Source organism: Xyrauchen texanus, chromosome 4 (assembly GCF_025860055.1).
Source record: "Xyrauchen texanus isolate HMW12.3.18 chromosome 4, RBS_HiC_50CHRs, whole genome shotgun sequence".
Lineage (NCBI taxonomy): Eukaryota > Metazoa > Chordata > Actinopteri > Cypriniformes > Catostomidae > Xyrauchen > Xyrauchen texanus.
The window spans coordinates 49,071,113-49,083,339 of NC_068279.1; the positions used below are offsets into that span (position 1 = coordinate 49,071,113).

Consider the following 12,227-nt stretch of genomic DNA (forward strand, 5'->3'; position numbering starts at 1 on the left):
GGTTCACCCAAAAATGAAGCCTCAGTCTATCCTGACATCACAAGTTATTTAGCAGTATGTCCAAGCTGCTCTTTTGCTTTTAACTTCATTATAAAGTGATCGGAGGTCCTTTTTTAAAAAGAACAAAAAGCATCATAAAAGTAGTCCAAATGACTTCTGCACTTTATTTAAAGTATACTTCAAGCTTAAGTCCCCTGCACACTTGATACGTAATCGAAGATTGAACATCATTTAGAACAAAATCTGGCCTAAACAGAAGCATTAGCGCCATGAATGCAAAAGGTAAACATTACAAATTACACATTACCAAATAAATGTATTTATTTATTTAAATCATTGACTTGTTAAAACAGCTTCTTTTACTGATCTCTTGTGAATTCTACTCATAGAATGTGGCATAAAGTCATTGATAACACATTTTAATGTCATATTAGTTGATGACATGTAGAGCGTCCTCATATTTAAATGCTCGTCTAAACGCCTCCCCCAGCGGTGTGGCTGGAGTCTGTATGTTCGCAAACAGGATGTCGTTTCTCAGCTGTTTCGAACTTCTTTTTGGCTCAGTTTAAAGAATGAAGAAGCACTTTGCCATGAGTGTGCCAGGACCTTTATGCAGTACGTGGGTCAGTTGTCCCTTTTAAAAATCTAGTTTAAAACATATGTATCAAGTTTGTAGAAAGTAATCTTTGTGTCCATGTTGGCTATACCACTTTACATTGATTTGGTAGACAACACTTTTAAATATTAATAATATATATATATATATATATATAAAAAAAGCTTTCACAATTATTTTTTTAAAGAAATATAAAAGATTATTCCAAACTTTTTTCCCTTTATATTTACTAATATATTAAAAGATTACATTAACTTTATTATTCAAAAATGTAAAACATGTTTGTAATAGTAGAGGTGTATTCAAGTCATTGTTTTGTGTATATTTTTAAATAACATAATTATACAGTAATTTTAAATCAGATGATGTCAACCCGCTCCAAAAAAGTTGAGACAGGGTAAATTTAAGACTAATAACAATTTGATGAGATTCTCAAAAATCCATGCAATGACATCATTAGGCAGAACACAGCCATTCTCTCAAGGTTGAGACATACTCACTGGGACACAAGCCTTATCTGCAATTGCTAGTGATGGTATTCTAGTCATCAAGAGACTGAAGAGACAGGGGTAATCCAGTCACCTTTCAACTTGTTGCCAACTGTTGCTCTGTTTTTCCTCTTGCATTTAATGAAGCACGTGAATATCCAGAACTTCTCGTCCAGCTGGAGTGATGGTATGGCGTTCTGCGCTCTAGTGCACAACTTCTTTCCAGAAGCCTTTGACTACTCCAGCCTCAGTCCCAGTAACCGCAGGCACAACTTTGAGGTGGCCTTCAGTACAGCAGAGTGAGTCACATGCATACTTTACATTATCAATTGGCCAGAAAGTCCGATATTTATAAAGAAATTAGTTAACATAATTTTTTGGGTTATTTTCAACTTACCATAATATCTATGGACAGCATCTGTAGACAATAATTTTGACTCGCCATTCAAGGAGAATGAAGTGTACACTAATGCACTACAGTTGAAATCTAGCAGGCAAGAGGGCAATAAACATTTAAAATATGCATGTTTAATCATAACACTTAAAAATTGAGGGACTCCAGCCAGGTCTCCCAAGCAACCAAATTGGCCAGGTTGCTAAGGAGGGTAGAGTCACATGGGATAACCTCTTCGTGGTCGCTATAATGTGGTTCTCGCTCTCAGTGGGGCACATGGAGAGTTGTGCGTGGATCCCGCTGAGAATAGCGTGAAGCCACCACAGGCACCATGTCTCCGCGGTAACGTGCTCAACAAGCCACGTGATAAGATGCGTGGATTGACTTCTCGGACGTGGAGGCAACTGAGATTCGTCCTCCGCCACCCGGATTGAGGCGAGTCATTCACCACCACGAGGACCTAGAGCGCGTTGGGAATTGGGCATTACAAATTGGGGAGAAAATCATAATCAGCAACAAAATGATTATGTGTGAGACAGGTGTAATGCGGTCTGTCATCTTTCAATTCGATATTTCAATTCATGTCACGGCCAGCTAAAAATTCAACTTGGTTATATTCTTGTTATCCATGCTTTTTACATTTCAGCTTTTAAACCCTCAAGTGCACTTGTCTCTTAGATTTACATGGTGAAGTGCTCTACTGGAAACATGTTTTTTGTTCACATCTGCAAACCGAGGGATGAGTCAAACTTATTGTTTTGATAATGAACAGACTGCCACAGATGCAGTCCATAGACTTAAGTGTTTTTTAAGCAAGAATATTCCTTTAAAGACTGTCAGTCTCCATAATGATATTCTATATGGAAAGACATTTAAACATTTATATTAATGCACTGAGTTGATGTTTGAGCCTGTTTTAGAAATACAACCGAACCTATTAACAAGTTAATCCAATCTGCATCTCTGATCCTCTCAGATTAATCTTTTTAGAAACTGCTTTGCCATTTATTTATGCACTTAAGTCCTCTTAAAGGAATAGTTCACCCAAAAAATGAAAATTCTCTTGTAATCACCCTCACGCCATCCCAGATGTATATTACTTCCTTTCATTCTTCTGCTGAGCACAAATGATGATTTTTAGAAGAATATCTCAACTCTGTAGGACCATAAAATGCAAGTGAATGGTGGCCAGAACTTTGAAGCTCTATAAAGCACATAAAGACTGCATAAAATAAATCCATACGACTCCAGTGGTTTAATCCATGTCTTCTGAAGAAATCTAATTGATTTTGGGTGAGAAACAACAAAACTGTATCTCCTTTTCCACTATAAATCTTGACGTCACCAGTCTTATCGGCAATCATGATTTCAAGCTCGAAATCATGATTGTACATAGAGACTGCAATGCAAGATCTACAATGAAAACAAGTTACATTTTGGTCTGCTCTCACCCAAATTTTATTGGATTGCTTCAGAAGACATGGATTAAACCACTGGAGTCATATGGATTTATTTTATGTAGTCTTTATGTGCTTTATAGAGCTTCAAAGTTCTGGTCACCATTCACTTGCATTGTATGGTCCTATAGAGCTGAGATATTCTTGTAGAAATCTTAGTTTGTGTTCTGCAGAAGAAAGAAAGTCATACACATCTGGGATGGCATGAGGGTGAGTAAATGATGAGAGCATTTTCATTTTTGCTTGCACTATTCCTTCGTCAACTTAAATGACTAAACCTTTAGCTTTCCAAGCTTTTCAATTGTTTATTATTTACATTTCTACTTTCCTTCCCAGCGTAACAACATTCGTAATGTAACATTCTTGCATTTATGCTCCTTTCTAAACGAGAAGCATCCAGCCGAACACTAATGAATGAGCCCAGTATAGTGTCTCCTAATGGAAGAGCATTACTCAAAGACAGTATTAAGAGTAGACCTGAACCTGCTTCCTCCCTCCTTTCCTTCTGCCTGGTTGATCTGTCCCCAGGTAATTCCCATAGACGATCATTTCATGACTATCTTCCTTTATCTGAATATGAGCAGTGGTTTATATCACCTCCTTGGCTGTTGTCTTCATTAAAGGCACAATCTGAAATTGCTTCAGTTTCTGGCAAGTTATTACCACTATTGTTGCCTAATCTGGCGTATACACCAGTTTAGTTGCTGGAGGTCACCAGTTCCTACTCAACTGCAGTACCTAACTGTACCAAATTGTGCCCCTATCAGAGGCCCCTCCCATCCTGTACTTTTGTCACTTAATTTGCAAGTGTCCCTCCTACTTTTCAGATGATTCTTATGCCCTCGCTATTTAGAATGAACATTTGAAAACAAAATCTTTGTTTTTAGTCTTGCTGATTTTCTGGAGCAATAGTAGAGTGTTTAAAAAGCAATAACAGATGGTGTCTTTAAAGAGTGCAGTCTGCACTGCTGCAGCATGCTCCCTCCCATCACCTGTATCACTGAGCTTCTATAAATGCATTTTAGCTAGATACACACCCAGCAGGCTGTTTTATGATCAGACAAACTGTGTTTGTCTGGCGATTTGGTTACATGTTTAATAGCCCGTCCACCTCACTATTTGCATTGCTGTTATTGTCTCTCCATATATCCATGTTCACAAAAACATTTGCATAATGAGATCACTGAATGGACGCATAGTGTTGCTTTATTTCATGTTGTTTATGTCTGTCTGTGCACATGTATTTGTCATTTATCAAATAATTTACCCAAAATGATAATTCTGTCATCAATTACTCACCTTCATTTCAGTATAAACCCATATGACTCGCTTTTGTCCATGGAACACAAAAGGACGAATGTCCGATTGTCCGAATGACTGATTTTCATACAATAAAAGTGGATAGTGATTTTTACTGCCAAGCTTCAGAAAGAAAAAAATAAGCACCATAAATGTAGTCCTTACAACTCATATGCAATATTCCAAGTCTTCTGAAGTCATACGATGCGTCTTCATGCAGCATATTTGAATAAACATGACTGCGAATGAAATTTGAGAGGTACTGCGGAGAGGAAGATTATCAGTGAATAACGACTTAAATTACAGCCTTTAATTTCATACATGGAATGGGTCGAATGGACTACTGTGTGTGTGTGTGTGTGTGTGTGTGTGTGTGTGTGGATTGGAAGTGAAAATGAACATCCACTTTGATTGTTCAATAAAAGAGTCATACAGGTTTGGAATGACATGAGGGTGAGAAAATGACAAATTTCACTTTCGGGTGAACTATACCTTTAAGATTGTGTAGCATGAAACACATTGAAATATGCTGTCATCGTCACAGAGTTTAATGTTGGCTTTTTGATTTTTATGTTTCTCATTTCTTCCTCCTCACTGCTCCTCATCTTCCTGTCCTGTTGGCTGCCCCTGGCCACCCCTTTTCTATCTTTCCCTTTAATATTTCTACTTTACCATCTATTTTATATCCCACTTTGATCTACTGATCTGTTGTTTCTATTTTCTGTCTATTTGTTTACTACTTTCTGTCTTCTTTAATTCCTTCCTCCCTTCACTTCCTCCTCCTCTTCCTCCCATTGCCCTTCATCGCTGTGAGAGTAGGAAGCTGGCAGACTGTCCGCAGCTTTTGGACGTGGAGGACATGGTGCGGATGCGGGAGCCCGATTGGAAGTGCGTGTACACGTACCTCCAGGAGTTCTACAGGGGCTTGGTGCAGAAGGGATTGGTCAAAACCAAAAACTCCTCTTAGGGTCAGAACTCCAATGGTGAGAGCGAGAAACACAGTCTTGGGACTGGCAGAAGGGCTGAGTGTTAATTAAACGCTATGGTGGATGGAACAAACAAATCTTAGATCTTGAACTTTTAATGAAGATTTTATGTATAATGAAGAAAAAAATATCTACGTGACAGAATCCATGCTAAAATGTCATGCAAAAAAAAAAAAAAAGATCATAAAGTTTAATGAGGCTGCAAACCAGATTTAATTTAACTCTGTTTTCTCGCAATCATGTGGTTAACAATAATTTAACAATCAGAAATTAGACTGTTTCTTTAGACAAATGTCTTAAAAAAAATATATATATATATATATATATATATATATATATATATATATATATATATATATATATATATATATAATAATAATGGATAATATCCAGCATTTTTAGGTAATCTAGGATTGTTATTTTGTTAAAAATGGCTTTAGTTGTAAAGAGGTGGATGGACCAGACAAAGCATCAAAGTAATATTTAATTAATCAAAAACACTCAAACATAAACACATACAGGGCAGCTGCCTGTTGCTCTCTCTCTCTCTCCCAAACCTCCACCTCCGGCGGCCTTTATCCCTCTCGTCGGCTAGATTTGCCTGATTAGGAGCCGGGCGTGCGTCATCACGGCCCGGCCCCGCCCTCATCCTTGCCACACTCCTCCCTCCTTTCGGGGAGCCCCCGGAATGACGTACACTCCCCCTGCCCCCCTCCTCGGCCCCACCTTCTCGGACCTGGGAGGGAGACAAGGGGAGGGAAAAGCAGCAACAACAACAAAAAAAGAAGAGGGAAAGGCCAAAACGGAGCGACATTGGGAGAGAGAGAGGAGAAAGAGAGAGAAAAATTATAACTCGCCGGTTCTCTGATTCGCCGTAGCCTCGTCCTCGGTCACTCCTCCACCCTCTAGTGGATGACAGCCGCTCCTCCCCGGGTGGATCGGAGGCAGTCCTCCAGCTTTGGTGGATGGTAGGGGTCTCTTCCGCCCCTGGCAGTGGTTCTCCTGCTCCAGGCGGTCGGTAGTGAGCCCCTCACGGATGGCAGTCTTTCCTTCGAACCCACCGCATTTTAGTGGTCAGTAGGGGTCTCCTCCATCCCCCAGCGGATGGCTGCAGCTAATCATTTGGGGTGGATGTTAGTGGCACATCCCTCCTCCTTCCCGGGTTTCGGCACCAATGTAACAAAGGTAAAAGGGAAAGAATGAGGTGAGAACCGGGTGAAGCATCAAAGTAATATTTAATTAATCAAAAACACATAAACATGACTGTAGCTCTCTCTCTCTCTCTCTCTCTCTCGAACCTACGCCTCCGGCGTCCTTTATCCCGCTCGTCGGCTTGATTAGCCTGATTTGGTGCCAGGCTTGCATTATCACGGCCAGTCCCTCCCTCCTCCTTGCCACAGACCACTTAATATAGCTTGGTGTTGAAGTATTTCTAGTAAGAAAATTATAAAACATTCAAAAAGTTAAATATCTAGGTCTAATATTTAATACATTTGATTTTGTTTATTTTAAAATGGCTTTAGTTTTAAATGGATGGATGGACCAGACTGATTCCATTTGAACATTAACTAACATACTACAGGGAGTTACATTTTAAAATGTTTATAATAGACTAAATAGTTTGCACACTTAAGTATTAAATGATTATATAATATATTTACTGTAAATCTGTGGTTACTCTGCTAGGACACCATTGTGCACTTGAAAGGAATTCCTAAATGTCCAAAATCATTGTAAAAAAACAGGTTAGAAAAGTGAAGTTAGTAATGAAAAAGGTTTAGCGTCATTTGTTTGCAGCTGTCAGTTGGTTTGATACGATGTTATCTAATGCCATAACATTCAGACATTTTTATGTGGCTTAAGGGTCCAAATATTTTCTGGAGCCATAAACATGCATATATATTATAGATGTTAAAATAGACAAATTAGACCCAACAATACCAACTAAATATTCAAATAAAAAGGTCCTTTGTCACTCTATCTTCGCCTTTTCATCTCAGAAGTGCACCATGACAAGTATTGGTCTTTATCACATTGTTGTTTATCAGTTTCTGGTGATTATCTTAAAAAACATATTGCATATCTGCCCGGTTACCGGGTATGTTGGAGCGTAAACTGCACTGAAGACACTGATGTCCAAACATGGTCTTACTCATAGACATGTAAAACGAGACAGACAACAGGATCAAAGCTTGGCGTTCTCAAAAGATCTGTTTTAACTACCAATTTAGAGACAAGGTCAGAAACAGAAAAAACAATATTGTTTGGATTCTCTCGACACATGTTAATCTTCACTGTCACGATGCAGATTAAACTATCACATGGTTACAGCTCTATGCTTTGTCTCTACCAGAACGTTGACTTAAAATGGTAGCAAAAGGTTGATTTTAAAAGCTGTGATGTATACATTACTCTTTTATTTTGCCAGTAAGTAGTCGATAAGCTACAGTGTCCTACAGTGTCCCCAAAACGTATTTAGACACTGTAGGTACACTTTAAATCAGTGTCAGAATGTCATTTCATCAGATAAAAAAAATGTCAAACCAGATGTCATTTACAGTATATTTATATAAATATTGCACAAGCACACTGTTCAACCAGAACATTTCTTAAACAGTATAGAAGTATATTAATGACAAATGTCTTTAAAAAAAGCTCATTGAATCCCACTAATTCAAACAATGCAGGTATAACTTTGATAACACTACTAATCAGAGCCGAATGTAATGACAAACAGAATATAATAAAGGTTTATGTGGTGAGAACCTCGCCGTATTGTCCTTGGTGTTCATCAACGTCCGATTGCACCACCTAGTGGTGACTCATAGTTGCAGCAACTGAAGATTGTGCATCGGCACTCTACTGCTTTTTCTGCAATGCTGGGATGTGCAAGGTTGAATTTCCAACCACATTTTAACCACTGACATTTTAGAAGTGAATTTGTATAGTAAAATATAATGGACTGAATAGTATATGTGGAAAAAGAAACATGGAATAAAAAAAAAGAATATTTTTGAACTACATTTTGGAAGGTGAATATTTATTGACAAATCTTTGTGTGAAATGTTCTCTGTTAAAATATTCATCGCTCCTGTATAACAGCGTAAAACCGTGTTAAATTGCAGCCCCAAGAATGCAAGCACTATTAATGCAATGTGTTTTTTTTTATCAGTGCGAATAAAAATAATTTTTTGTATCAAGGACATTTGTCATTAATATACTTCTGTAAAGAAGGTTGTTAGATTTGAAATGGTGAAACAATAGATATACTCAATATTAAGCGGCATGCTCAACTTATTTTACTTCCATAATGTGACAAAGTTCCAAGTGGAACAGGATATTCAATGAGAAAAATTGTTGTAGAATGGGACTTTGCCGTACAAATTCTGTGAAAGCGTAAAAGCACTAAAATTAAAGAAAAGTAAACGACTTCAAATCCATTGGAAATTGATTGGAAAGAAAATGGCAAAGTAAGTTATTACATTTTAATTAAACATTTATTTTTTTGTGGAGTACACTTTGAATCATGCAAAATACAACCAATAATATGTATTAAATGTGCACGCAGTAACTTTTTTCTTGTCATCTTGAACTTACAGTGACACCTGGTGGTGTGGATGCAACATAATTCAAAATCAATAGTTTTCAGTCACAGATGCCATTGTAGAAATTCACAATCAGCCATGATTAATTCAATCCAAGAGTGAAAGTGTCCAATAACAAGATGGTTACTGAGATTAAGCAAGTAGTATTCAGCAGGTCATGTGATTTTAAAATGGCCACCCCCATGAGAGCCCCTGCCCCAAGCGGAATAAAACAGCTTTTATAAGGATACTGATGTGACTAGAGTCCTCATATCGTGTGTGCTCATGATTTAATACATATGTTTTAAAATTACAATTCATTTCTTTAGGAGTAAAACTGTTTTAATGGGGGAAAAATGGCTGAGTGCGCCTTTAAGAAGGTAAATGACACCAGTTGGTTAAATGTCATTGCAAAAATGACTCAGTGAAGTTAGTTATGAGAAAGGCTCTAGCAGCATTTGTTTTCAGATGCCACTTGTTTTGATATTGCTATATAATGCAGTGACATTCATACATTATGTCTGTTGAAGGTGTCCGAATACTGTTTTTCGGGGCCACTCTACTTGTATCAAGTGGTTATGCTACACCCTGTTGGTTAGTCATATGAATTGCAATGTGTTTTAGCTTAGATTGCAAACATACTGTATAGCACATTATAAATCACACCATTTGGATTGTGTTTCAATTACTTATTATATTCATCTCTGTCTCTTTAAATTAGGGCCTATGCTAATTGTATGCCCCTGCTGGAGGTGGAAGACATGATGATAATGGGTAAGAAGCCAGACTCCAAGTGTGTCTTCACGTATGTGCAGTCACTGATTAACCATCTACGCAAATATGAGATGATGAGAGCTCGGGCTCAGCATGCCACCGACTTCTGATGCTGCGATACGGAGGCGTGTCTTGTGATCCTACAACATATTTCTTGTGATACTACAGTAGCTTTACCGGAAGATACAATTTCCCCCCCCAAAATAGTTTTATTTTGATTTTGAAGTCAAAATCACCCTGGTTTAAAAAAGACGAGTTAATCAAAAGTTACTATTCTGTCATCATCTACTCACCCTCATGTTGTTCCAAACTGTATGACCTTCATTGTTCCGTGGAAGACAAAATAAGTTATTTTGATGTAGGCTGCTCTTTTCAAAGAATTTGAAAAATTACAAAGAAATGGGGCTGGAACTTTCAGGCTTCAAAAGGGATGCAAAAGCATCATAAAAGTAGTCCATACGACTCATGCATAATAATCCAAGTCTTCGGAAGCCATATGATGGCATTCTCTGATAAACATTAGTTAATTGCTCTAAATTTTGAAATCTACCCTAGCTCTTTGGTGCATCCAATTCATAAACGGATCATCTTGCACGAGTATACACACATGAGTCATATGGACCAATTTAATGATACTTTTCATTAAATTCTTACATGGTGCTTTTGCATGCTTTTTGAAGTTTAAAAGCTTTTGTCCCTATAGTCATTGTAAAAGCATGGAAAAAAGTGACCAGAATTCAAAACTTCAAGCAGTCAATCAGGTTTGGAACTACATGTAAATGATCATTTTTAGGTGAACTACCCCTTTAAAATTGTGTTTACTTTCAAGACAGAGCCAAAGAATTCCTCCCAATAACAGCTGTAATAAGCTGCAATTGCATATTTTTTAAATGTATGAATAAGTTTTTTTACTCAAGTTTGTTTAAAGGTGCAGTACAAAAAAAGAAAACAAAACCATTAATCTGAAAATCTACCAAAATGTTTTATTAATGGTAAAATAATAACAATTGCAAGCTGTATTTGGTGTACTTCTCAGCCTTGTGTTGCCTACTAGATTTCATGTGTTTAACATTGTTTTATGATGATTGCCCATATCTAGTGTTTTTAAATACTTTTAAAACCGTTCCACGGTACTGTTGCTTGTTAAAGGAGCTCAGACCTGCATGCTTTTTCACAAGTTTACTTGAAGTTTCAGTTCTTTCTTGAACAATTGAGATTATGCTGTCATCTGTATTGGTATTGTGTTTATTTAAGAACTTTGCAGGAATATTATTCTCACTGCTTTATATGACTTCAGCCGTTTAGTGCAAAATGCAACTTAATGACTGTTTTTAAATGCATATTTCTTAGAAGTAATTGAACGTTTGGTTTTACACTGAACACCGACCATTTCAGTAAGTTTCTCCTTTAGTAAGAACATATTCATTTTGAAATGATATACAGATACACAAACAGCAGCATGTACAGTATAGATGCACTTACATACGGTCCTTATTTATGGATGAGTATATCTTTGGTATATATATTCATGAAGTCCATAAACTTCATTTGGAAGCATTGAAGTCTGTCCTAAATTAAAAGATGTGTTCCTGATTAAAGGGTCTGTTTGTGTACAGAGCCGATCAAGAGAAAAGTCTCATTTAAACAGTGTATGTTAGTGGCTAAATTCGAGCCATGCTTGATTAGGACAACTTGAGAATAATAATGTTTGACCAGTAAGTTCTTTCTGAAAAGGTCATTGATATTTATATATTTGGTTCTAAAGATGGTTGTAGTTTGATTAAGGACTGCATATAATTTAATGACAACTGACTAAATGCAAAGCTACAGCAACAACTGCTTCTTGAAGGTTGCACTAGTAAGGCAAATGAGCAGTAAAGGTGATTATAAACATTTGTTTGTACACACTTATTTAAAACTTGTTTACTCGGTATTTCCGAACACCATTTCATCTAGTAATCATTAAAACCATAAATTATACCAAGAAGGTGTTTGTCATTTATTGTACGACTGCATGTCCTCTATGAAGCCATTTTATTTATTTATTTCAAGCATGATTGAAATGGCACAGCTAAAAGTTTTATAATCTTAAATAAATTGTTCACCCAAAAATGGAAATTCATTCACCCTCATGCCATCCCAGATGTGTTCGACTTTCTTCAGCAGAACAAAAATAAAGAATTTTAGAAGAATATCTCAGCTCTGAAGGTCCATACAATGCAAGTGAATGGTGACCAAACCTTTGTAGCTCCAAAAATTACAAGGAAAACATAAAAGTAATCCATAAGACTCCAGTGTTTAAATCCATATCTTCTCAAGCGACATAATAGGTGTGGGTGAGAAACAGGTAAAAGTGAAAGTGGAGATGTAGAGTAAAAAAGGACTTAAATATTGTTCTGTTTCTCACCCACACCTATTATATCGCTGTTATAAGTCTATGAAAGTGTTTTTCACACATTTGTGCCTTGAAAATGATGTCTTTGAGGATAAAGCTACATATTTTAAAACTCAAAATTCATGAATGATAATGAACGTCTCAAAATGAATTTTTATAAATGTTAACCTTATCGTTTCAGAGTATCAGAGACACCAGTTATTGAACTACAGTAATTACATTCACCCAAAAATT

At 36.9% G+C, this 12,227-nt stretch overlaps 1 protein-coding gene across 2 annotated transcripts in view; it reads left to right on the top strand.

Moving 5' to 3' along the window:
- Positions 1-11,604, top strand: part of LOC127638986 (smoothelin-like) — a 98,975-nt gene extending 87,371 nt beyond the window's left edge. Inside the window, exons 18-20 of one of the 2 annotated variants that reach the window (XM_052120785.1) lie at positions 1,252-1,403; positions 5,074-5,237; positions 9,546-9,690. In XM_052120785.1, coding sequence (XP_051976745.1) covers positions 1,252-1,403; positions 5,074-5,221 — 300 coding nt within the window. In that variant the 3' untranslated portion in view covers positions 5,222-5,237; positions 9,546-9,690. Of the gene's footprint in view, positions 1-1,251; positions 1,404-5,073; positions 5,238-9,545 lie in introns of both variants that reach the window. The other variant, XM_052120774.1, reaches the window with a different exon arrangement.
- Positions 11,605-12,227: the final 623 nt, after the last annotated feature.